Source organism: Aureobasidium melanogenum (assembly GCF_000721775.1).
Source record: "Aureobasidium melanogenum CBS 110374 unplaced genomic scaffold scaffold_1, whole genome shotgun sequence".
NCBI classification, from domain to species: Eukaryota; Fungi; Ascomycota; class Dothideomycetes; order Dothideales; family Saccotheciaceae; genus Aureobasidium; species Aureobasidium melanogenum.
In genome coordinates this window covers 536,211-560,709 of record NW_024470053.1, presented here as the reverse complement: position 1 = coordinate 560,709, position 24,499 = coordinate 536,211, and the positions used below count along the sequence as shown (strand labels likewise).

General features: G+C 52.6%; 7 protein-coding genes across 7 annotated transcripts; 5 read left to right on the top strand and 2 right to left on the bottom strand.

Annotated features, from left to right (window-relative positions):
* Window positions 1-837: 837 nt before the first annotated feature.
* M437DRAFT_71005 (uncharacterized protein) lies at window positions 838-2,703 on the top strand (the record flags this gene model as incomplete). The annotated part of the gene is made up of 4 exons (XM_041025604.1): window positions 838-891; window positions 1,004-1,542; window positions 1,596-2,001; window positions 2,053-2,703. The coding sequence occupies 4 exons, from the start codon at window positions 838-840 to the stop codon at window positions 2,701-2,703; spliced, it is 1,650 nt and encodes a 549-aa protein (XP_040884201.1).
* Window positions 2,704-3,095: 392 nt separating this feature from the next.
* Window positions 3,096-4,031, top strand: M437DRAFT_36039 (Methylthioribulose-1-phosphate dehydratase; the record flags this gene model as incomplete). Its single annotated transcript, XM_041019367.1, has 5 exons — window positions 3,096-3,200; window positions 3,265-3,408; window positions 3,468-3,805; window positions 3,862-3,909; window positions 3,965-4,031. 5 exons carry the CDS (start codon window positions 3,096-3,098, stop codon window positions 4,029-4,031), a joined length of 702 nt encoding a protein of 233 aa, XP_040884200.1.
* Window positions 4,032-4,786: 755 nt separating this feature from the next.
* Window positions 4,787-6,851, top strand: M437DRAFT_61608 (FAD/NAD(P)-binding domain-containing protein; the record flags this gene model as incomplete). The annotated part of the gene is made up of 3 exons (XM_041023961.1): window positions 4,787-4,915; window positions 5,075-5,141; window positions 5,176-6,851. The coding sequence occupies 3 exons, from the start codon at window positions 4,787-4,789 to the stop codon at window positions 6,849-6,851; spliced, it is 1,872 nt and encodes a 623-aa protein (XP_040884199.1).
* Window positions 6,852-7,082: 231 nt separating this feature from the next.
* M437DRAFT_38436 (F-actin capping protein) lies at window positions 7,083-8,064 on the bottom strand (the record flags this gene model as incomplete). The annotated part of the gene is made up of 4 exons (XM_041019836.1): window positions 7,083-7,204; window positions 7,270-7,616; window positions 7,681-7,980; window positions 8,039-8,064. 4 exons carry the CDS (start codon window positions 8,062-8,064, stop codon window positions 7,083-7,085), a joined length of 795 nt encoding a protein of 264 aa, XP_040884198.1.
* Window positions 8,065-8,798: 734 nt separating this feature from the next.
* On the top strand, window positions 8,799-10,267 carry M437DRAFT_37014 (guanine deaminase; the record flags this gene model as incomplete). Its single annotated transcript, XM_041019555.1, has 2 exons — window positions 8,799-9,051; window positions 9,111-10,267. 2 exons carry the CDS (start codon window positions 8,799-8,801, stop codon window positions 10,265-10,267), a joined length of 1,410 nt encoding a protein of 469 aa, XP_040884197.1.
* Window positions 10,268-10,536: 269 nt separating this feature from the next.
* M437DRAFT_79831 (beta subunit of fatty acid synthase) lies at window positions 10,537-16,794 on the bottom strand (the record flags this gene model as incomplete). Its single annotated transcript, XM_041027250.1, has 1 exon — window positions 10,537-16,794. One exon carries the CDS (start codon window positions 16,792-16,794, stop codon window positions 10,537-10,539), a length of 6,258 nt encoding a protein of 2,085 aa, XP_040884196.1.
* Window positions 16,795-18,038: 1,244 nt separating this feature from the next.
* M437DRAFT_37391 (fatty acid synthase subunit alpha) lies at window positions 18,039-23,712 on the top strand (the record flags this gene model as incomplete). The annotated part of the gene is made up of 3 exons (XM_041019620.1): window positions 18,039-18,564; window positions 18,625-23,549; window positions 23,602-23,712. 3 exons carry the CDS (start codon window positions 18,039-18,041, stop codon window positions 23,710-23,712), a joined length of 5,562 nt encoding a protein of 1,853 aa, XP_040884195.1.
* Between the last annotated feature and the right edge of the window lie 787 nt (window positions 23,713-24,499).

The following is a 24,499-nucleotide window of genomic DNA, read 5'->3' as shown; positions in this document are numbered from 1 at the left end:
GTTGAAACGAGCCCTGAAAGCCCTGCAAGCGACTCGATCTGACAATGCAGCATGTCTCGAGGGCGCAAGGAGATTCCTGATCAGCCACTCCCTCAATAAGCCAGCAGCCGGGCGATCGCAGTTCTACTCCTCAGTCGATTGCATGACTACACCCAGTCCAGCCAGCATGAGTGGTGTTGCGGATATTGTGATTGCGACATGGCTATAAAAGGTAAAAGTGCGAACAAACTTGGCGCGCTGTTGACCAGAGTCCTCGAAGCCTGGAGCTGGCTGGCTTCATAAGTCAAAACCTTCTACCAAACTTGAGAGAAAGACATACTGATGACTTTTCCGCGTTGCTTGGCCAGCAAGGAGCACGGATCTCTGGCGCGTCGCGACTCGCGGCTTCCCAAGAATTGGCGTTGGTGTTGCGCTGGCTGATGAAGGAATACACCCTGCCACCCTCATAATCACTCAACCGAGGCCTCGATTCACAAGAAAACTTGACGAGGAAGGTAAGAGAACATCCTTCACCTTCAACGTAGGTATCAGGAGATTAGAAGTGGTTACCGCTGGTGAGGAAACGATCGCTGTCAGGTCACGTGCTGAGCAGAAGGGCCTTGGAAGCCGAAGTTCAGAAAGCTCGAGCTTCGCGTCCATCTTCTCCTCAACACAACTCTTGCACCACCACTATTCCATCAATCCTCGCACACATCATCGACAAACACCGAGTCGACATCATCGTCCGTCCGATAACCCTTTCCGCATCCTCCACCACCCTCTAGCGCGTCAGTCGCGCCTCGAACGCGTCCATATACTACGTCACTGCGCTGCGGTCGCACACCTTCCAACATCACAATGGCTGAAGAAGAACCCAAGACTGCTCCTGTCCAGTCACAGGAGGCACAGAACGTATGATCACAACCTTGAACGCGTCAGAGATCGTCACTCACTGACCGCCTGTAGACCGCTATGACTGAGCCTACAACTGAAGGCCCTGCAGCTACCACTGAGAGCACTGAAGGTAAACAGATCAGCGACATCTGCCGCGTTATTTGAAACTGACACGATCTCAGCACCTGCCACCAGCGAACCCATGGACACATCCGCCGACAAAACTGAGGCTAAGGAGAACGATGCAGCACTTGCTGGCGCACAAGCAACCACTGAAGTTACCGCACCAGACGGCGAAGGAAAGACAGAGGCAGACGTCCTCCCTTCTGATGTCGTAGATGCCGCAACTCCTTCAGGCAACAAGAACGGAAAGAGAAAGTCCACTTCGGGTGTTCCGGAGCACAAGAGCAAGAAGCTGAACAAGAAGAAGTCGGTAGCACAGCTGAATCTAGACATCAAGCCGGGCGACTATTACTGGGCCAGACTGAAGGGCTATTCTCCATGGCCTTCAATCGTCTGCGACGAGGATATGCTTCCTGAGATTCTCCTGGGCAACAGACCTGTCAGTGCCAAGCGTGCTGATGGATCCTACCGCGAGGACTACGAAGATGATGGCAAGAACGCTAAAGACAGAACCTACCCTGTCATGTTCCTGGGAACCAATGAGTTGTAAGTCATATTCGTCCTGTGCTGTGGGTGCCCTGTTCTAATCCATCTGCTAGCTCTTGGATGGTCAACACCTCTCTCACCAAGCTGGAGCCTGGCGACTGTACCCCCGACAAGCAGACCGGCAAAATGTCCAAGGCTTTGAAGGAGGCTTATGACATTGCTGAAGAACGCCACGACCTTGATTACTTCAAGAACATGCTCGATGAATTCATGCAGCAACAGAAGCAGGCTCAGGAAGAAGAGGCTGCCAAGCAAGCTGAGAAGGAGGCCAAGGCTGCTAAGAAGGCCGAGAAGGCTGCTGCAGACAAGACCAAGGAGAAGAAGGACCGCAGAAAGAGCAAGAGCAAGGAGACTGTTTCGGATGCGGACGACATGGACCTTGACGTTCCTGAGAATGCAGAGGCCAAGCCCACCAAGAAGAGAAAGAAGGATGCCGACAGCGAAGGCGAGGGTCCCAAGGTATGAAGATCTCATTTGTGTTGTTCACACTCAAAGCTGACAAAGAGGTAGCCCAAGAAGACACCCAAGGCCACAAAGGTTGCCGCCACCAAGACTAACGGCGAATCGGCTAAGAAGGCAGCCAAGCCCAAGAAGGTTGTGCAAAAGCCTGCTGATGAGGAACCTGCTACCGAAGCCGAGAAGCTGGAACGTCGCGAGAAGGCCGTCCTCTACCTCCGCCACAGACTGCAGAAGGGCTTCTTGATGCGCGATCAGACACCCAAGGAAGATGAGATGTCCACCATGAACGACTTCTTCAACCAACTCGAGGGCTACACAAACCTCGAGCCTGCCATCATCCGTGGCACAAAGATCTACAAGGTGCTCCGTGGTATCATTAAGCTCTCGTCAATCCCCAAGGAGGAGGAATTCCAGTTCAAGAAGAGATCAAACGACCTTCTTGCCTCGTGGCACGAAGCACTCGGCTCCAAGGGTGATGAGAAGGAGGAAGACAAGGCCGAGGACAAGGACAATGGCGAAAAGGCAGAGAAGCCCGAGGAGGTTGTTGAGAAGGCTGAGTCTAAGGAGCCCACTGAGGCTCCCAGCACCACTGAGGCTGCTGAGAACAAGGATGTTCCTATGACTGACGTGAAGGAGGACAAAGCTGAGGAGGCCGCTCCCGCCGCACCTGCTGCACAAAGCGAGACTGCAGCCGCCGAGTAGGCGTCGACGTCATCGTCGAAAGATGCCAACTCAAAAGATCTGCTACCCAGAGGAAAGAAAGCAGGTTGTCGTTGGACAGCCGTAAAAGGTCGGCTCACATTGCTTGCATGCATTTTGCTTTGATATGGAGGCTGCGTCGTACAAGCGATAGCGTCTATTGCTATGGAAAAAATAGCGATGAACTTTCAATTTTCAATTTTTCAACTTCGAATCTTCAAGCTCCTTGACGATGTCTCGTAGTACTCATGTAGATTGGCTCTTAGTAGTGGTTGATTGCTTTGCGTTGCATCATGTTTGTGACGCTTTGCACCCCGCGATCCCCGCACCTGTCAACAAAAAATGTTGGCGAGCGACATCGTTGACAGTGCACTGAAAGACACAACACGAGCAAGATGGCGACTACACACGAGGCAGAGGCCTTGATCACCTCGCACGACCCCCACCACCCGGCAAACCTCATCTGCGAGCTTTGCAAGAAGTTCTACACTCTTGGATGGGTATGCCGATCTAGCGACTAGCAATGACTGTTTTCGACAAGACCAGCACTTACACCCTGTTCAGGTCACTGGAACAGGCGGTGGCACCTCAATCCGCGATGGCGAACGCATCTACATTGCCCCCTCGGGCGTTCAGAAAGAGCTCATGAAGCCGCAAGACTTGTTCGTCATGGACTATGCGACCAGAGAATACTTGCGCAGGCCTCCGGTAGGCAACAATCAGATGTATTGAAGGAACATGAGGACTGAGTAGGCTGGGAAATATAGGTGCTCAAACCATCGGCATGTACGCCTCTGTTCATGGCCGCCTTCACGCTGCGCGGCGCAGGCTGCTGCATCCACACACATAGCAAGGACGCAGTGCTCGTCACACTGCTCTGCGAAGCTGCTGGCACCGACGTCTTCGAGATCCAGAAGCTCGAGCAAATCAAGGGTATCCCCAAAGGCTACGGCGAGGAAAAGAAGGGAAACCTTGGTTACCACGACCGTCTTCGCATCCCTATCATCGACAACACTGCACACGAGGAGGACTTGAAAGATACACTTGAAGGCGCCATCAAGCAGTGGCCTGACACCCATGCTGTTTTGGTCAAGAGACATGGAATGTATGTGTTTCGTCAGTGGTCTGCAGATTGCGACGAAGGTGCTAATGGGCTACCAGTTACGTTTGGGGCAAGGATGTTGCTCAAGCGAAGACTCAGTGTGAGAGGTGAGTCATCTCACAGCTGAAAACTCCTATAAAAGAGGCTAATGTGACAACACAGTCTCGACTACATCTTCCAGCTCGCAGTTGAAATGCATAAGCTGGGTCTACCATGGATCCCCAAATAATCGCATAGAGCACTGCTTTACGTATATTATGAATAGAATTGACATTGGGAGTTGGCAGAACTCGAGAAGACGCCAGCTGAAGGCATGAACCATTACTTGACCTGACACTGTATTTGGCAAAAGGTTCGACGATGTTACGACGAGGGCATGCTTCGTATAGATATATTGCAGTAGTATATCTGCAGAACGAAGAATGTCACGGAAACCATGCAAGTAAGCCGCAAAAGTCGGGAATTGTGGCATGGAGATTGCGCTGACTCGAATCTGACATGAGACAATGATATAGGAAAATGATGAACATGAAAGCGAAACATTTCTGACCACATGAACAAGGGCCCTGAAATTGCCGGACTTGAGCAATGTGTCCGTCGGTCGCCTGAAGCCTGAATTCGAGAATGACGGTGACTGCAACTTTTTCGCCGTCGGTGCATACGAAGAAAACGACCTTTCTGCATCCATTCTTTGATGGTGGATACAACATAGCCAAGCAACAATAGCGAGCAGAAACGAAGGCGAAAAGCAAGAGTGAGAAGCGGAGTTCCCTAATTCGGTCAAAGCTATGGGACGAATGCAAGCCATGCGCTGCCATGCAGAGCAGATCTCACTGCATCTGTCTGTCTATTTTTAACCAAAACTTACTCGTCCACCACACCTTTCTCCTTTCCTCCAAGGTTCGAGGAAAGGCACGAGGCCTTGGCCTTCTAAAAAGTTATCCGTGTTCAAATTAAGCAAATTTAACCTTTACAAACACGAAAATGGACGGTCCGCCAACGGGCCTTGACATCATATCGGCGCCTCCGACGCATTCGCATAGAGCAGCGATGGCAGCGTTACAATACCTGCGGTCAGATGGCATCCGAGCCAAGAAACAGGCCCCATCATGGGTACAGGAATAGCAAAGGCAGATTGAAAAACTCTGCTGGATCGCCTGATGATATAAGTACTCGAAGGAGCCGACTGCAATTGTTCTTGGTCACTCTTGTCTGTACCGGAACACATTACATCCTATCTTCCTTTCGCCTTCACATATAATCTTTACGAAGATGTTCAGACAACTATCGATAGCCGTCGTGGCACTGTCACTGGGTACATCTCGCACCGCTACAGCATGTATGCAAAGACGTTCCTGCTAACTTTCTATCAGCATCCACACAAGTATCGGCTAAGCCTATCCAACGTAGAGCAGCCGGCGATTCGGCATTCGACTACATTGTCGTTGGATCAGGTCCTGGAGGTGTCACAGTCGCCGACAAGCTTTCAGAAAGCGGTGCATCAGTACTGTTGATTGAGAAGGGTCAGGCAACGACAGGTCAATGGAATGGCAACAACAGACCTCAATGGCTTGACAACACAGGCTTGACCTTTTACGATGTTCCTGCTCTCGACAACATGATCTGGACCAAGGGAGGAGATTTCACTGATGACATCTTCTGTAACGACATTGTTGGCGGTATCTCGGGCTGTGTTCTTGGTGGAAGTGGTGCAATCAACGCTGGTCTCTGGTGGAAGCCTTCATCCTGGGATTGGGACACCTTGTTCCCTGCGAAGTGGAGCAGCGCCAACATGGCCAACGTTACTGATCGCGTCTTCTCGCGCCTGCCTGGCACTGAGGTTCCCTCGCAAGACGGAAAGCTTTATTATCAACAGGGTGCTGATATCATCGAGGGTGCCTTGAGTGCCGCCAACTGGACCGAAGTCAGTGCCAACTGCGCCCCCGATCAGAAGGACAGAGTCTACTCCAACACCACTTTCATGTACCAGAACGGTGAACGCAGCGGACCCATGTCTGTGTACCTTGGTTCTGCCTACGCTCGTCCCAACTTCTCACTTTACACAAACGCCATTGTCGACAGAGTCATCAGAGAAGGCTCAAAGATTACCGGAGTCGAAGTCTCGAACACATCCCCCGATGGCTTCAGAGGCACCGTCAAGGCAAACAAGGCCGTTGTTCTTTCTGGTGGTGCATTCGGTACTCCCAAGGTTCTGATGAGAAGTGGTATTGGCCCAAGAGATCAACTCGAGACTGTTCGCAACGCCGAAGGCTCGAAGATGATCAGCGAGGACCAGTGGATTGACTTGCCTGTCGGCTATAACCTGATGGACAACATCAACACCGATATCGTCATCTCGCACCCCGACGTTGTTTACTACGATTTCCCTGGTCTCTGGAACAATCCTAACCAAGGTGACGTGGATGCTTACCTCAATGGTCGCACTGGAATGCTCACACAGTCATCTTCCAACCTCAATCCCATGATCTGGGAGATGCTGAATGGCACCAATGGTCTTCAGGGCTTGCAGTGGACTGCTCGTGTGGACACTTCCCTCGACATCAACAACGACGCCAAGCACAACATGGTTCTCGCTCAGTACATCACTATTGGCCAGGCTGCCAGAGGTCGCACCACCATCACTTCTGACCTCAAGATGAACGTCTCGACCGGTGTGTCCGTCATGGAACACGAATCCGACCAGGTTGCCATTGCTCAGGGTATCGAAGATATGGTCAACGTGCTCAAGAACGTGCCCGGTCTTGAGATCCTCTCGCCTCCCTCTGGCATGTCTGCTTTGGACTACGTCAAGTCGACTACTCACTTGTACGTCAACCACTGGTTGGGCAGCTGCAAGATGGGCAACGATGACGGTCGTACTGAGAACGGTACTTCGGTCGTTGATGCAGACTCCAAGGTCTACGGTACCGACAACCTTTTCATTGCCGATGGTTCAATCTTCCCTGGTCAGACGACCTCGAACCCCCAGGCCGCCATTACCATTGTTGGTGAGCGTGTTGCAGAGCTCATTCTTGCACTCAACAAATAAGCACTTGATCTCGGGAGTCAGAGCACGATCATAGCATTCTTTGGCGATATACTAGCCATACTATAATTTCTTGTACATAGACACGAATTGACGAAATCAAAACGAAAAGTACTTTTCTTCATAATTTCGCTAGAGTGTGACAAGGGCTTGGATATGTGATGCTGGTAATTCGTGATATGATTTGGGGGTTCAGTTTGTATAAAAGTTATTAGCAGTGTCTTGGGGACGAGTCTATCGGCCCATGCTGCTGATCATTTCGCGTTGAGCTGCTCTGTCGCGGTTGGCCTCGGAGAGCGGCGGTATGCTTCTTAGGTCGCCAACGACATCCTTTGCCTTGCCGAAGTAAACCTCCTCTGTTGGGTGTCAGATATCAGCATTGCGTGGTTGGAACAGTACAAGAATGGACGTAAGCACTTACGCAGCAAGTTACGCATCTTCAGCTCCATGTCTTCGACAAGCTTGCCAATGTTGGCGACATGGGTCTCGTCAGCATCGACGGGCATGTCTGCTTCCACCTGTCTGGTCATGTTGCCGGCGAGGTCGAGACTACCCAGAGCATCGCCCTTGGTGCCGAGGTTCAAGATGACGGTAGATGTGAGCTTGTACTTTGCTGTGCGGCCACGCTCGGCGACTTCAAGAACGTGAATGCTGTCCCAAGCGCCCAGAGCAGCAGTCTGAGAGGAAGATTTCTTGAGCAGCACGACACCTGCAAAGCCATCGTCTAGGTTCCACAGGTAGACGGATGAAGTGCCGCCTTCGTAGTATCTGTGTTTCATCTGTCTCAGTAGACGTATCTTTTATGCTTCTCTTTCTGGTTCCCCCAACTCACAGCTCGCGATAGACATCAAAGGCCTCGTTTGCGCGGACTTCGAGGCGGCGGACGCGCTCGGAACTCATCTCAGCATCGTCGACGGGAGGGTCGAACTCGTTGCTCCAGGGGCTGCGGTAGCTGTCGCCATCGCGGTTGTAGTCGCAGAGCAAGTAATCGCGGCCGGTCTTTCTGCAACGACGGACTGCGAGGGGCTGATCTACGGAAGCGAGCAGTTCTTCCTCATGTTCAGGGACCAGACTGCAGATGGCCGAGAGGTTGATGGCAGTGTTCTTTGGGTTTAGGCGTCGAAGCAGGTCGCTGGTTGGATCTCGAGGTTAGAATTGTTTGAAGGTTTGGTCGAGAAATTGAGGCTTACAGCGCACTGTCGAATTGATCTGCCATGATTGTATGTGAGAAAGTGTATAGCTACAGGTCTTGTTTGGTTGTTGCTTGGGTCCGCATCGAGACGGGGTCCAAGCACCTTCCCCCACGTCAGAGCGACTGTCGTTTCAAGAGCTTCGCCGCAGGTCTCCTCCGAGTCTTCTTAAGACTCAACCCATCATCACGGTCCGATCGTACTTTTTATCACAGCACAAGACCATTGCAAAGTCGCCATGCTGGGATTTGCAAAGTTTCAGTCCATTTCATGTGACATGGTTATGTAGTCTTGAGGTCAACCCGACAGCCAGGTTCAAGGCTTGTCGTGGGGTCAAGTTGTCATTACACATACACACACCATCGTGACCATATCATAAGTCCATAGCGGCGTTTGATTCTCTTGTCGCTGAGCACCGTCTCTTTGCCTATTCATAATGAGAACTGAATCCCTCCAACAAGTAGCATAGCATTCCCATATCGGAGCACGCCGTGAACCGCGGCTGAGCGAGACCAGCCCGCCAATCAGCAACTGCCATCGTCCACTCCACCCTCCGAACTCCTTGAGAGTTTGGAGATAAGTCGTTGGAATGGTCAACTTTACTTGTTGCTGTCGACTCTCCTACTTCGGAGATCCTGTCTCCTCCCTTTGCGGTGTATATATACCTCGGGCCCTCTGCTGGTGACTGCGTCTTCTGTTTGATCTGATTTCGCTTCTGTTGTTGTCCTTTCTACTACCTTATCTTTGCAACATCATGATCATGTCAACTACTAATGGCAATGTATCGGAGAAGACGATATACTTAGGTGCATTTGCCCATTGCACCTCTCTACAAGAAGTCGACATCTGTGAGGCTGGAGCCATTGGCGTGGATTCAGACGGCAAGATTGCATTCATCGAGAGAGACATCGGAGACATTCCAGCATACAAACTTCGAGAACGAAAAGACGGGTGGGAGAAGGCAAAGATCGTACAAATACAAGACCAAGGATTCTTCTTTCCGGGCTTCATAGGTATGTTGCTAATTGAATTCAAGAGGAAAGTGTTTCCCCTGACCAACGTGGCTTCCCAGACACACACATCCACGCCTCGCAATATCCAAACTCGGGCATTTTCGGCAAGTCGACGTTACTTGACTGGCTCAACACCTATACTTTCCCGCTGGAATCGTCCTTTACGGATCTGGAAAAAGCCCGTCGTATTTATGCTAGGGTAGTCAACCGCACCCTCTCCCATGGCACAACAACAGCTTGCTACTATGCAACCGTCCATGTCGAGGCTACTAACCTGCTCTCTGACATTTGCTTGTCGAAAGGCCAACGTGCATTTGTCGGCCGCGTCTGCATGGATCAATTAAGTCCAGACTACTACCGTGACGAGAGTGCCGAATCCGCCATCGAAGCCACAGAAGCTTGCATCGCACATGTGGCCAAGATCGATCCCAAACACCACTTCATCACTCCCATCATCACCCCTCGCTTCGCACCCAGCTGCAGCGAAGGATGTCTAAGCGCTCTAGGCAAGCTCGCACACAAAACCGGTCTTCCCGTGCAAACGCACATCTCAGAAAACAAGTCCGAGATCAAACTGGTGGCCGAGTTATTCCCTAACAACAGCTCCTATACCGATGTCTACGATAAAGCAGGATTACTCACCTCAAAGACCATTCTCGCACATGCAATCCATCTATCCCCAGAAGAGCGCGCAACCATCCGTTCTCGTGATGCAAAGATCAGTCACTGTCCAGCCTCCAACACAGCACTAACCTCCGGAGCAGCACCTGTAAGGACTTTGCTCGACGAAGGTCTTACAGTAGGCCTAGGAACGGACGTTAGTGGAGGTTACAGCCCCAGCATCTTGGAGGAAGCCCGTCAAGCCGTTCTGGTCAGCAGACATGTCGCCATGGTAGATGGCGATGCTTCAAAGCTGAGCACAGAAGAAGCACTGTGGCTGGCCACCCGTGGCGGCGCAAAGGTCGTCGGTCTCGAAAATCGTGTTGGTGGATTCGAGATTGGCATGGATTGGGATGCACAGATGATCAGCCTGGATGTTGTGAGCGATGATGGAGAAATGGAGGATACCGACACAACAGGACCCGTCGATGTCTTCATGTGGGAGAGCTGGCCAGATAGACTCAACAAATGGTTCTATGGAGGTGATGACAGAAACACAGCTGCTGTATGGATTAAGGGTCGCTTGGTGCATACAACGCATAAGTATCAAGGTTGATTTAGAATAGTCACTTTTACTAGAGACCTTGGAAGAAAATCTTTTGAAAAAGCTGAAGTACAGCGATGAAATTTAGAACCACAATTACAGTATATACACCTCCCACTTAAAATTCAATATGGGTTTTAATAACAACAACCAAAACGTCCCAAGGGATATATCCTTCTCTAAGCGTAGTCCCCCGAATACACCGAAAGAAAAAACAAAGCAACCCTTGATATGTCGTTCCTCTACAAGTTTACACAAACCCCTTCTTGAGTGGTTCTCATCTATTCCGTAGACTCGGGCTTGGTGCCATCATCGTTAACGTAACTCTCCCAGTTGGCCAGAATGTTGCCGATCTTGGGTGAGTTGGTCAGGCGGTACACGTCCTCGAAGTACTCCTTGGTGAGCTCGAATGGCCTGGCAGTGACGTTGGGAATGTATTTGCCAACGAGCTTGCTGGGATCGATACTTGTCTTGTTGATCTTCTTGAGCAAGAATGAGCGGAAAGGCTTGACACCTGAGCGCAGGAAGGTACTGTGGAATGGCACATCAATACCCTTGAGGGGAATTGTGGCGAAACCACGCTGCAGGTCGAGAGGCTTAGGCTTGGCTTCGGTCTGCTCTGCGCATCCCTTGATGATCTCGACAAGGTGGCCCTTGACATCCTCGAGGGACATGGTCTGCATCAATGCTTGGATGTCGATCTTTTGTACCTTGAGGTAATTGAGGACATTGGCAAGGCAGTCAAGCGCACGGAGGTCACCAGCAGCAACGTACTGCATGTTGGCGATGTTGTAGTTGACAATTTCCAGGAGCCATGAAGTGGTCTCTGCGATGTTCTCAACAACGTATTGCAGAGCCTGTTCCGTGAAAGTCTTGCCGATACGCGAAGGGTTGACAGCGCACATGGAGTAGTTGGAACGGCCAGCCTCGTCACGCTCGACAGCAACCTGCATGGTCAGACCACGGTAGAACACAACCGACACCAAACTCTCAATGGGCATGACCTCAGCCATGGCGGCAAGAGCAGAGTACTCTCCAAGAGAGTGACCAGCGAAACTGCTGTCACGCTGCACAAGACCCTTGGCGCGCATGTCCTCGAAGGAAGCCTTCTCCATGAGTGTAAGTGCAGGTTGGGTGAATTGGGTCGCTGACAGCAGACCGGTCGGTGAGCGGTAGGTGTATGATGTGGTTGACTCGTTGATCTCCTTGAAGATCTTTTCTGACTTGATAGAACCGTCGGCACTGACGGTCTCGAAAGTCATCGACATGTAATTCTGGCGAATGGCCTTACCACGAGGTCCACCGAAGTGAACAGTCATCTCGTTAGGATTGTTCTTGACAATGTTGGTGATGGCGAAACCATAGTTGTCAAGGAAGTGCTTGTCGGCTCTGTCCCAGACCTCCTTGGCGACAGGGCTGCTTGCGTACAGCTCCATACCCATACCCTGTTCCTGAGATCCTTGACCAGTGAAGACGTAGGCAGAAACAGGCTGCTCAACTTCTGCCTCACCGATGAGAACCTTGTCCTCGGTCTCCTTGTTGCGGGCCTCAACGGTAATGATCTTGCGACCAGAGACCATACCGATGTGTTGCAAGCTGACCTGGATAGTGTCGTTGGGAAGAACCATGCCAACAAGGTTAACGTGGAAGCTACGAACGCGGCCAACGTTGTTCTCAGCAGCCCAAGTCTCGACCAAGCTTCTGACAGCAGCACTGGAGTACATGCCGTGAGTGATGGTGCCGGGAAGGTTGGCGTACTTGGAGAAGACACGGGAAACGTGGATAGGGTTGTAGTCGCCGGAAACCTTGGCATAGGTCTCGTTGGATGCAGGTGCCTTGAGCTCAAGAGGAGTCTTGCCGTTGAGAGGGATAGGATTCTCGAAGTTGACAGGCTGGTCAATGGCAGAGCCGTTACGCTCAAGGTAGTCGATGACGGGGTTGCCGTGAGAGACACCAGCCTCGTACTCAACTGAGGCGAGCTGGATGATCTCCTTGCTGGGCAGCTCAATCTCGACCTGGCCGACTGTCTCGACGGTGCTGAAGACGCTCTCGTTCTTGTAACGAACCAGACTCTGCAGACGGAAGGTAAGGGTCTGACCAAGAAGATCAATCTCGGTATCCTCAAGGCGGAACCACTCCTTCGACTGGAGAACTGCAACGTCCTTGCTTGTGGCGAGGGTGATTTGCATGGGCTTCTCGGTCTTTCTTTGGAAAGTGTTCTCAAAGTCGGTGTATGCACCGCGGTACAGGAACTGACTGGTAACCTCCATGACAGGCTTGCCATCACGAGTGATGGTACCGCAAACCTCAACCATCTTACCAGAGGCCTGGTTGATGACGGCGTTGACCTCAGCAGTGGTGTCGAGAACGTCACCCTTCTTCAAGGGAGCAGCGCCAGGAATCATGCGGAACCCGTTAGAAAGGTGAACGAGCTTGAGAAGATCACCGTCAATCTTGCGAGGGAAGATAGGCTTGGTGATAGCCTTCCATCCAACAACGATGGCGAAGTCCATAGGAGCAAAGACCTCCTTGCCAGGACGGTCGACGAAGGCTTCGCCAGTGTTGCCCACTGCGTGAACGAAGTCGTTGATGGCCTCGCTAGTGACAGTGGCTCTGCCACCATCGAAGCGCGAGGTGACAGGGGTGTCGAAGGGAACGTCAGCATCGCCGAACCAGATCTTGTAGTAGAACTCCTTGATGCGGTCGTTGCGGGCGTCCATGACCTCTCTGATAGGAGCGTAACCAGTCTCAGGGTGGTAGGTGAACTTCAAAGGAAGGGCAACAGCTGAGCCAGTGGCAGAACGATCCTCAATGAGCTGAACGGTGATCTCGTTGTTGACGATAGGTCCAACCTCAATGGTCTGTACGAACTTGCCGCTTGAGGTGGGCTCCTTGACGATGATGACGGTCTTGGAGGGGTCGTTGGGGTAGTTGACCTCGACCATCATACCAGGAGCTGGGTCAAAGATACGGTGCATAGGGTTGGTGTAGAATCTCTGGCCTTGGACAAATACGTCTGCAGTGAAGAAGGCGTGTCTCCAAGAGTAGCTCTTACCGGCGAGCAGAGACATCCACGAGTCAGCCTTAGGAAGTGCTGCGCTAGGGGATGCAGAAAGACGGTAGATGGTCTTGTTGTTGAGCTCCGACACGGTCAAACCCTCAACATCGATCTCATCGCTGGCCTCGAGGAGCTTTCCACCGAAGTACTCAACGACAGGAATCTTGGACTCATCACCGCCGTAGAAGTCTTGAAGCAGGTACTTGATGTGGCCCTCGTGCACACCATCGAGAATCTCCTTGATAGGCTCGTCGACCTTGGTAGAGTACTTGACAGCCATAGGACCCTGGAGAATACAGGTTCTGCCAACGTCCTCGCCGACAACAGCGGCAAGGTCTTCGGACTGCCAGAGCGAATCCTTCTTGAAGAAGAACTCGAAGCTGCCATCGAGGGCAGGCACGAATGGCACAGGCTTCTGGCCACGGCGCTGGCAGAGCTGGATGAAGTGCTGAACATCCTGGGCGTTGATGAGCTGCTTGTCAGCTTCAGGGTAAGCGGCAAGGAACTTCTCAACAACAGCGAAAGGCTCGTTCATCTCAGAGTAGTTCTGGACGAGCGAGCTCTTGTTGGCAGTGGTGGTGAAACGCTCCTCAACGCGACGGATGAAGTCGACAGTGAGTTTGGCAAGAGTGAAATCAATCCAGCGCTTCTCCTTCTTCACGTACATCAACTCGACCATGCGGCGCACAACTTCACCGTAGGTCATGTCTTCAAGATCGACAGAGACACCGGCAGAGTTGCGACCAAACCACACCTTCTGGAAGTCGTCGTTGAGCTTCTTGATGATGTGGTCACGGTTCTTCTTGAGCTCGGGAATACGCTTGGCCTTATCAAGCGAGAAGATCTTCTGGTCCATCTCGGCCCAGAATAAGACACCACGAGTGGCAAGCTTGTGGATGGGCTCACCCATCTCGGAGCGCACGGTGATGACACCACCAGCAGGTCCCTTGTAGGTCTTCTCCCAGTCGGCATCGTCAAGACCAGGGGCGTCAACGATAGCCTGCTTGGCAGCAGGGGCGGTTTTGGCCTCCTTGGCGACCATGACACGACTACCGAACAGAACACCATCGAAGGGCATAGGAGGGTAGCCGAACTTGCTTGCCCATTGCCCGGTGAGGTAAGGGTAGGTGTCCTCGGCGGCACCGAAACCACTTCCAGCGACGAGGACAAGGTTGGGGCACTTGCGGATTCTGCCGTACATTTGGAACATAGGCTGGTGGAAGTCCTCGAAAGAGTGGTGACCACCACCACGACCACCGGTCCACTGCATGATGACAGGGAAGCCAGGGTTAGCCTTGGCAATGTTGATACAAGACTGGATGGCCTCAACTGAACCAGGCTTGAACGAGATGCGCTTGATGCCCAAGGTTCTGATGTACTCGTTGGCAACCTCGACGGAAGGAACACCAGCACCAATAGTAAGAGCATCAATCGGAACACCATCAGCGCGAAGTCTGGCGATCATGGGGATCTGCCATGCCATGGCGTGAGGAGCAACGTAGATCAGGTTGATAGTGATACCGCGGCCAGCTGGGATAGACTTCTCGATCTCAGCAATGGCTGCAGTCATCTTTGCGTCGGTGAAGTAACCACCACCGGCAAGTTCGATCTCGTAACCAGCGTTCATGGTGGCAGCAACGAACTCAGCAGGGACAGTGCAAGGGGTCATACCAGCAACCATGACTGGGGGAAGACCAAGCATACGACTCATCTTGGTGTCAACAAAGGTCTTGCCAGCTGAAGTACGGGCAAGCTTGGGACCATGCTCCTTGACCCAGTCGACAGCATACTTGACAGCGTGTTCGGCATCGCGGTCGAAGATCTCGGGCTTGTAGCCAACTTCGGCATTGGTGCCATCCATAGTGCCAGCAAGAATAACGCGGACACCAGTACCATCCTTGTTGCGGTTGGTGAGAACACCAAGGCCGGAGATACCACCAGGACCGAAATCGAGGACGTGAGTGGCCCTGGGGAAAACAGTGGCTGTCTCCCAGTTGACTGAGTCTTGAGTGATCATGCGGACAAGCTGGGGGACAATGTTGTCAGCGGGCTCTTTGCTGATGTCCTTGCCAGTGTTAGTGTCGTAGAGAGCAATGCCCAAATCAGAGCTGGGGATGACAATGTCCTTGAGGTCTTGTTGGAGGTGGGCGTCTGCCTCTGAGAGGTACTTGCTGTGGAAAGGAGCGGTGATAGGCAGGAAACGGTTAACAAAGCGGACCTTGCGCTCGGTGAAGGGAATGCGGGTTTGGTCAAGGCCGGTAGGAGCCTTGACCTTGCGGAGACGGAGGTTCAGACCGTACAGAGACATAGGGGGACCAGTAACAACGAAGTTGCGGGCGCTGTTGACCAGGGAAATGGCAATGTGACGGTCCTCGGGAAGATGTTGGTTGGTGGCATCGATGTGAGTCTGGACAGCCTCGCGAGTGAGGTCGCGGATTGAGAGCATAGGGGTGGGGGTACCCTCACCGCTGTCAATCGAGTCCTGGAGGGTCGAAGGAGCCAGCGAGGTACGGGGGTATGCCTGCTGACTGCGCGAACCGATCCAGAAAAGGATAGAGAGAGCGTCTCTCGAAGCCTTGTCGAAGGTTTCCCAACTCTTAGACGCCGCAATGGCTGCAGCAGTCACGACACCCTGTGAGTGACCAGTAGTACCGCTCAGTCTGTCGCGCACGTTTCCGGGGTGAGTGCCGAGAACTCTGCAAGTAACAACAAAGTGGGCGAGCTGTGTAAGACCGATCAGAGGGAAACTGACAGGTGCTGAAACGAGGTAGTCAACGTCAGGTTCAGCATCCTTGTTGTGCAACCAGCGCATGACATCCAAGCCCTTGGGGTAGAGCTTCTCGACCTGGGGCTCTCTAGACAGAGTCTGCAGGTGCGCAGCGGCTGCGGTAATAAAGTCCTCGACAAATGAGGGATAGGTAGTGTAGATTTCCCTCAATTCGTCAAAGTACTCCTCGATGTTGCCCTGGCCACCGAACACTGCGTAGATGAAGGCGTTCTCGTCAGAGGCCTCGCGCAACAAAGCCGACTCATGGGGCTTGATCGGCCTGCTGACAGCAGCTCTAGCGGCGTAGTACGATGAAACAGTGGCAAGCTTCTTCTCGTAGATGCCGGGGAGAGAAGCGGCGATGGCGTGAACCTCGTTTCCACGGAGGAATGCACGCTCGAACTCGTGGAGAACAAGCTTGAGCACCTCCTCGTAGGAGCCCGGGTCATCACCCTCATCGCACTCGCGGGCGACGAAGCCAATGTAGCGGGCTACAAGCTCGGTGACAGATGAAGGCTCATCATCCTGAGCAAGCTCATCTGTAGGTGTAGGGAGAGTGGCGATGAAGGCATCCTTGAGTTGCGAAGCGCTGAAGTGGAGAGCGGTGGGTATTAAAAACGAGTACTCGAGAGAGCCATGCGAAAGGATAAGAGGGCGAGAAACAGCTTGGGAACGAGGTGTCGAGACACCGGTCTGCGAGCCGGAGCCGTACATGATGAAGAAAAGCTGTGTACGTGACCGCTGGAGACAACAGCTGGTCAGCGAGAGGTTGAAAAAATGGTAGAGAAATTAATGCGGGGATGTCCGGAGGTTCGAGAGGCAGCCTCGACGGCGCATTCAATCCAAGTTGAAGGACCAATTGAGAAGGCAGCAGCGAGTGAGAGGATGGAGCTTACCTAGAAATCTCACAAAGCAAGGTTGCAGTGGAAAAAAGAAGGACAATTGGCCTCGTGACAAATTCGAAGCAGCTAAAGTGCAGGCAACAGCTCCACGAACAACTAGACTCTCTCGGGGGAAAGAGAGTAGAGCTGGAAGGGAGATAGAAGGGGCTGATCTGAGAAGAATTGAATGCCAGAGGAGGAAGAGTAGAAGGAGGGGGACTGGAGAGACAGCGGCGCTGATTCGGGTGGTGCAGGAAAGTGGCCTTCCAGTTTCTTTACGAGATAGCTTCGAGCCCCAGAAGTGAAGTTGTGCGGCAACAAGTCGGACACCAGGGGTTGTCGGCTTTCTGCCGGTGAGCGACCGTGAGCTTTTTAGCGCCAAAGTAATATGCACACCTGGAACGCGTGCTTCGAATGTTCCTCCCCAACTGCTCAGACAAACTGTTGAATCAACAGTTGGGTATGCAATGCAGCTGTCCCCCGGCTGTTCACAGGATGCAGTGTAATACTCGGGCTATCTACAAGCCTGTTTGGCACGCTCGTACGAGCTCTCGTCGGCCAAACGGACATGGACGCAGGGAAAAGCAACAATTAGATGAAGCTCAAATTCCAATCTCTAGCCCACTAGCTCCCGCGCTCTAAAGTTGTGGCTTGGCAGAACCGCTCACCGAAATCTCGAGAGGACAGCAGATGCGACAAAAAATTGAAAGAGGCCAGTCAGCAATCGTGCCATATTTGTGCCTCATCTCAACCTCTGCACGTTGGCATTGGGAATCCCTCACCAACTTTCTCGTGTGTGGTACAGCTTCGCTCATCCTTCTGCTCCACGACACTTTCTCGGTCCATTGATCACCAGAAGGTGACCGAGCACTTCCAGGCAGCTCTTGAAGCTAGCTGCACCCTTCTTTCTTCTCCACACTTCCTCGAATCCGAGCATTTGTTCGTTTCCTCACTTTCCTCTCCTGTCTCGTCTCGCTCCGACTCTCCGCGAGACCTCCCTCACCCATCTTTTTTTCCAATCGCTCGTCGATTGTACATTCTTTGTAATTTGCTGTTTGCTGTTTTTCTTCCGCCAACATGCGTCCTGAGGTCGAGCAGGAGCTCGCTCACACGCTCCTTGTCGAGCTTCTTGCATACCAGTTCGCCTCGCCTGTGAGATGGATTGAGACACAAGATGTTATCCTCGGCGAGAAGACCACCGAGCGCATTGTCGAAATTGGTCCCGCAGACACACTTGGTGTTATGGCCAAGCGCACACTCGCCTCAAAGTACGAAGCCTACGACGCTGCAAGATCGGTGCAAAGACAGATTCTCTGCTACAACAAGGACGCAAAGGACATCTACTACGATGTTGACCCCGTCGAGGAGGAGGAAGCCGCTCCGGCACCTGCTGCAGCAGCTGCTGCTCCTTCCGCTGGCTCTGCAGCACCCGCCGCTCCCGTCGCCGCAGCAGCACCCCCACCACCAAGCGCTGGCCCGGCAGCAGCAGTTGCAGATGCACCTGTCGGCGCTGTGGATATTCTGAGAGCATTGGTCGCTCAAAAGCTGAAGAAGGGCCTGATGGACATTCCTCTCAGCAAAGCCATCAAGGATCTGGTTGGAGGTAAGAGGACTCGAGTTTGAATTATTCTATGCTACAGTTGCTAACTCAATTCTTCTGTAGGTAAATCAACACTTCAGAACGAAATTCTCGGAGACCTTGGAAAAGAATTTGGCTCAACACCCGAAAAGCCAGAAGACACACCTCTTGACGAGCTGGGTGCTGCTATGCAGGCTACCTTCAATGGTCAGCTCGGCAAGCAGTCATCCTCGCTCATCGCCCGTCTCGTGTCCTCCAAGATGCCTGGTGGTTTCAACATTACTGCAGTCCGCAAGCACCTCGAATCCCGATGGGGTCTCGGACCTGGTCGCCAGGATGGTGTGCTCCTGCTGGCATTGACTCAAGAACCTGCCGCCCGTCTGGGTTCTGAGAACGATGCCAAGGCATGGTTGGACACTGTCGCAAACGCCTACGCTGGTATTGCCGGAATCAGCCTTGCTGCACCTACTGCTGGTGGTGACGCCGGTGCTGGTGCAGGAGGTATGATGATGGACCCTGCCGCAATCGATGCCCTCACAAAGGACCAGAAGGCTCTGTTCAAGCAACAACTCGAGCTGTTCGCCCGCTACCTGAAGATGGACTTGCGCGCGGGCGACAAGGCCGCCGTCACTGCTGCTTCAAACAACACCGCTCTCCAAGCTCAGCTCGACCTGTGGAACGCCGAGCACGGTGACTTCTACGCTGCCGGTATTGAGCCCTCATTCAGCCCTCTTAAGGCCCGTGTCTACGATTCATCATGGAACTGGGCTCGCCAGGATGCTCTCAGCATGTACTACGACATCATTTTCGGTCGCTTGACCGCTGTCGATCGCGAGATTGTCAGCCGCTGCATTCAGATCATGAACCGCTCCAACCCCAAGCTTCTCGAATTCATGCAGTACCACATCGACCACTGCCCTACTGAGCGCGGCGAGACCTACGAGCTCGCAAAGGCTCTTGGTCAGCAGCTCATCGACAACTGCAAGGATGTCCTCGACGTTGCCCCTGTCTACAAGGACGTTTCTGTCCCTACCGCTCCTAAGCTCACCATCGACGCTCGCGGAAACATGAACTACGAGGAAGCACCCAGACAAGCTGTTCGCAAGCTCGAACACTACGTTCGCGAAATGGCTGAGGGCGGCAAGATTTCCGAGTATGGAAACAGAACCAAGGTTCAGAACGACCTCCAGCGTGTCTACAAGCTTATCCGCCAGCAACACAAGCTCACCAAGTCATCGCAGTTGCAAATCAAGCAACTCTACAGCAACATCATCCGTTCGCTGTCTATGAACGAGGGCCAAATCATGCCTACTGAGAGCGGCAAGAAGGGTCGCAAGGGTCGCGCCAGCGGCCAGCTGAAGCCTGGCAAGGTTGAGACCATTCCTTTCCTGCACTTGAAGCGTAAGGAAGAGCACGGCTGGGAGTACAGCAAGAAGCTTACTGGTGTCTACCTTGAGGGTCTCGAGGAGGCTGCCAAGTCTGGTGTCACTTTCCAGGGCAAGCACGCTCTTATGACCGGTGCTGGTGCTGGTTCCATCGGTGCTGAAGTCCTCCAGGGCCTGATCAGCGGTGGTGCCAAGGTTGTCGTTACTACCAGTCGCTTCTCTCGCGAAGTCACCGAGTACTATCAATCGATGTACACTCGCTATGGTGCCAAGGGCTCCCAGCTCATCGTTGTTCCTTTCAACCAAGGAAGTCAGCAAGACGTCAATGCACTCGTCGACTACATCTACGACGAGAAGAAGGGTCTTGGATGGGATCTTGACTACATTGTTCCTTTCGCTGCCATTCCTGAGAACGGTCGCGAGATTGACAACATTGACTCCAAGTCTGAGTTGGCTCACAGAATTATGTTGACCAACCTCCTCAGAATGCTTGGTGGTGTCAAGTCTCAGAAGGCCGCTCGTGGCTTCGAGACCCGCCCTGCCCAGGTCATCCTTCCTCTCTCTCCCAACCACGGTACCTTCGGTAACGATGGTCTCTACTCCGAGTCTAAGCTTGCTCTTGAGACCCTGTTCAACAGATGGCACTCTGAGAGCTGGGGCTCCTACCTCACTATTTGCGGTGCAGTCATTGGCTGGACTCGTGGTACTGGTCTCATGGGTGGTAACAACATCGTCGCTGAGGGTGTTGAGAAGACTGGCGCTCGTACCTTCTCTCAGCAAGAGATGGCTTTCAATCTTTTGGGTCTGATGGGACCTGCTATTGTCAACCTTTGCCAGGAGGAGCCTGTCTTCGCTGACCTCAACGGTGGTCTGCAATTCCTTCCTAACCTCAAGGACTTGATGACCAAGCTTCGCAAGGATGTCACTGAGACCAGCGAGATCCGCAAGGCTGTCACTCGTGAGACTTCGGTCGAGAACAAGATCGTCCACGGTGAAAGCCACGAAGCCCTCTACAAGAAGGTCACTGTCCAGCCTCGTGCCAACTTGAAGTTCGACTTCCCCAAGGTTCCTGACTGGGAGTCTGAGGTCAAGCCCCTCAACGAGAACTTGAAGGGCATGGTCGACCTCGAGAAGGTCGTCGTCGTTACCGGTTTCTCCGAGGTTGGTCCTTGGGGTAACTCAAGAACTCGCTGGGAGATGGAAGCCTACGGCGAGTTCTCTCTCGAGGGTTGCGTTGAGATGGCCTGGATCATGGGTCTCATCAAGAACCACAACGGCCCTCTCAAGGGTAAGAGCTATGCTGGTTGGGTCGATGCCAAGACCGGTGAGCCCATTGACGACAAGGATGTCAAGTCCAAGTTTGAGAAGCACATTCTTGACCACTCTGGTATCCGTCTCATCGAGCCCGAGCTCTTCAACGGCTATGATCCCAACAAGAAGCAGCTTCTGCAGGAGATTCAGATCCAGGAGGACCTCGACCCCTTCGAGACCTCCAAGGAGACTGCTGAGGAGTTCAGACGCCAGCATGGCGAGAAGGTCGAGATCTTCGAGATTCCCGAGTCTGGAGAATACCAGGTCAGACTGAGAAAGGGTGCAACTCTCCTTATTCCCAAGGCTCTGAGATTCGACCGTCTTGTTGCTGGTCAAATCCCTACTGGTTGGGACGCCCGCAAGTACGGTGTTCCCGAGGACATTATCGGCCAGGTCGACCCCGTCACCCTCTACGTGCTTGTCTCGACTGCCGAGGCTCTCTTGTCTTCCGGTATCACTGACCCTTACGAGTTCTACAAGTACGTCCACATCTCAGAGGTTGGTAACTGTATCGGTTCTGGTATTGGTGGTACCACCGCTCTTCGTGGTATGTACAAGGATCGCTTCTTGGACAAGCCTCTCCAGAAGGATATCCTCCAGGAGTCGTTCATCAACACCATGTCCGCTTGGGTTAACATGTTGTTGATGTCTTCCACTGGTCCTATCAAGACCCCTGTTGGTGCTTGTGCTACTGCTGTCGAGTCTATCGATATTGGTTACGACACCATTGTTGAGGGTAAGGCTAGAATGTGCTTCGTTGGTGGTTTCGATGACTTCCAAGAGGAGGGCTCGTACGAGTTCGCCAACATGAAGGCTACCAGCAACGCCGAGGACGAGTTCGCTCACGGCCGTACCCCCAAGGAGATGTCCAGACCTACTACCACCACCAGAAACGGCTTCATGGAGTCTCAGGGTTGTGGTATGCAAGTCATCATGGACGCCAGACTTGCTCTTGACATGGGTGTTCCAATTTACGGTGTCCTTGGTTTCACTGCTACTGCCACTGACAAGATTGGTCGCTCCGTTCCCGCTCCTGGAAAGGGTGTCTTGACTACTGCTCGTGAGGATACCCCCAAGTTTGCCTCGCCTCTGCTTGACATCAAGTACCGTAAGAGACAGATGGACGCCCGCAGAAAGAACATCAAGACATGGCAAGAGTCTGAGCTCATGTTCTTGCAAGAGGAAGTCGCTGCCATGCAAGCTGAGAACTCTGAGTTCAACGCTGCTGAGTACATGGAGGACAGAGCCCAGTTCATTGAGCGTGAGGCCAAGCGTCAAGAGAAGGATGCTCTGTACAGTCTCGGCAACAATTTCTGGAAGCAAGATCCTCGCATTGCTCCTCTCCGTGGTGCCCTTGCTACTTGGGGTCTGACTATTGACGACCTCGATGTCGCCTCGTTCCACGGTACCTCAACTGTGGCCAACGACAAGAACGAGTCCGATGTCATCTGCCAGCAGATGGAGCACCTTGGCCGTAAGAAGGGTAACGCTCTCCTTGGTATCTTCCAGAAGTACCTCACTGGTCACCCCAAGGGTGCCGCTGGTGCCTGGATGTTCAACGGCTGTCTGCAGGTCCTCAACTCTGGTATCGTCCCCGGTAACCGCAACGCCGACAACGTGGACAAGATCATGGAGAAGTTCGACTACATCGTCTACCCCAGCAGAACCATCCAAACCGATGGTATCAAGGCTTTCTCCGTTACCTCTTTCGGTTTCGGTCAGAAGGGTGCTCAGGCTATTGGTATCCACCCCAAGTACCTGTTCGCCACTCTTGACCAGGCTGAGTTCCAGTCTTACAAGACCAAGGTTGAGGCCAGACAAAAGAAGGCTTACCGCTACTTCCATGATGGTCTCATCAACAACACCATGTTCCGTGCTAAGGACAAGTCTCCTTACGAGGACGAGCAGATGAGCACTGTCTTCTTGAACCCCAGCGCTCGCGTTTCCCAGGACAAGAAGACTGCCCAGCTCACCTTCTCTGCTAAGCCCAGCAAGCCTGCTCGTGACGCCAACACCACTCAGATGGTCGAGTCGTTGCTCAAGGTCAACTCATCTGGTAACAGCAGCCCCGGTGTTGACGTTGAGAGCATTGATGCCGTCAACATTGAGAACGAGACCTTCCTCGAGCGCAATTTCACTCAGCAGGAGATCGACTACTGCCGCAAGGCACCCAACCCTCAGGCCAGCTTCACCGGCAAGTGGTCTGCCAAGGAGGCTGTCTTCAAGAGCTTCAACGTCGCCTCGCGCGGCGCCGGAGCTCCTCTCAAGGACATTGAGATCGTGAATGGCGAGGGCGGTGCTCCCACCGTTGTTGTAAGTTTAAATTCTACTCATCTTAAAGAATCACACACTAACATTTATATAGCTTCACGGAGATGCCAAGGCCGCTGCTGAGCAGAAGGGCATCAAGAGCACCACTGTCAGCATCAGCCACAGCGACGCTCAGGTCATTGCTGTTGCCATTTCTTCGCAATAGAGGATAATCTCAGGAATGGGGTGTTGATGTTTCGATCATGATAAACAGCACTCTAAAGGGTGTATGAAAGAAGAGACGCACGATACACATACCACACGTCTTTGTAATTAGGCATTCAGGAGTTGTTTTTTGCTTGGGTATCTTTGGGGATTTCTACAAGTAAAGCTCTCTCAGCTTGTTTTCTCGAATCTATACTGTATTGTACATTGTAACAATAGCTACTCTACCATTACTTCTGTTTGCACTTTGTGTTTTTTCTTATCTGTCCCCACTTGCTGTACATGGTTGATAAGGAAGGAGTTGAGCCCAGCTGTCCCCAGGAACATCAAGGTGTTTCCCTCACTCGCTCCTTCCCGCATCGTTCCGACTCGAAGGAGGAAGCGATGGGTCGTTCTTGTGGCACAGCATACATGCATGCACGCGTCAGCTTCTCAGCTCTACAACGCATGTCATGCCATCCTTCCGTACCGTTCAACAAGAAATCCTTCTCAACACCAGAGGATGAAGATGGTTGACGATGATGTTGAGGAGGGGGGCGTTTCAAGACCTGCATGCTGCAAGAGCGCTGAGGTATCATACAACCTGCAGGTGTTTGGCGCAGATCTTTTCAACGGCGATATAGAAGGATTACCCATGATCTTAGCAGCGTTTCATCTGGTTGGACTCGATTCAACCGACTTTTGCTGAGGATGATTGCTTTCGAGTGGCTTGTCTGACTATTTTCAACATCTTCATCAACGAGATAAGAATGTGATCCTTCGTGAGCAAACACGAGATGTGTACCAAT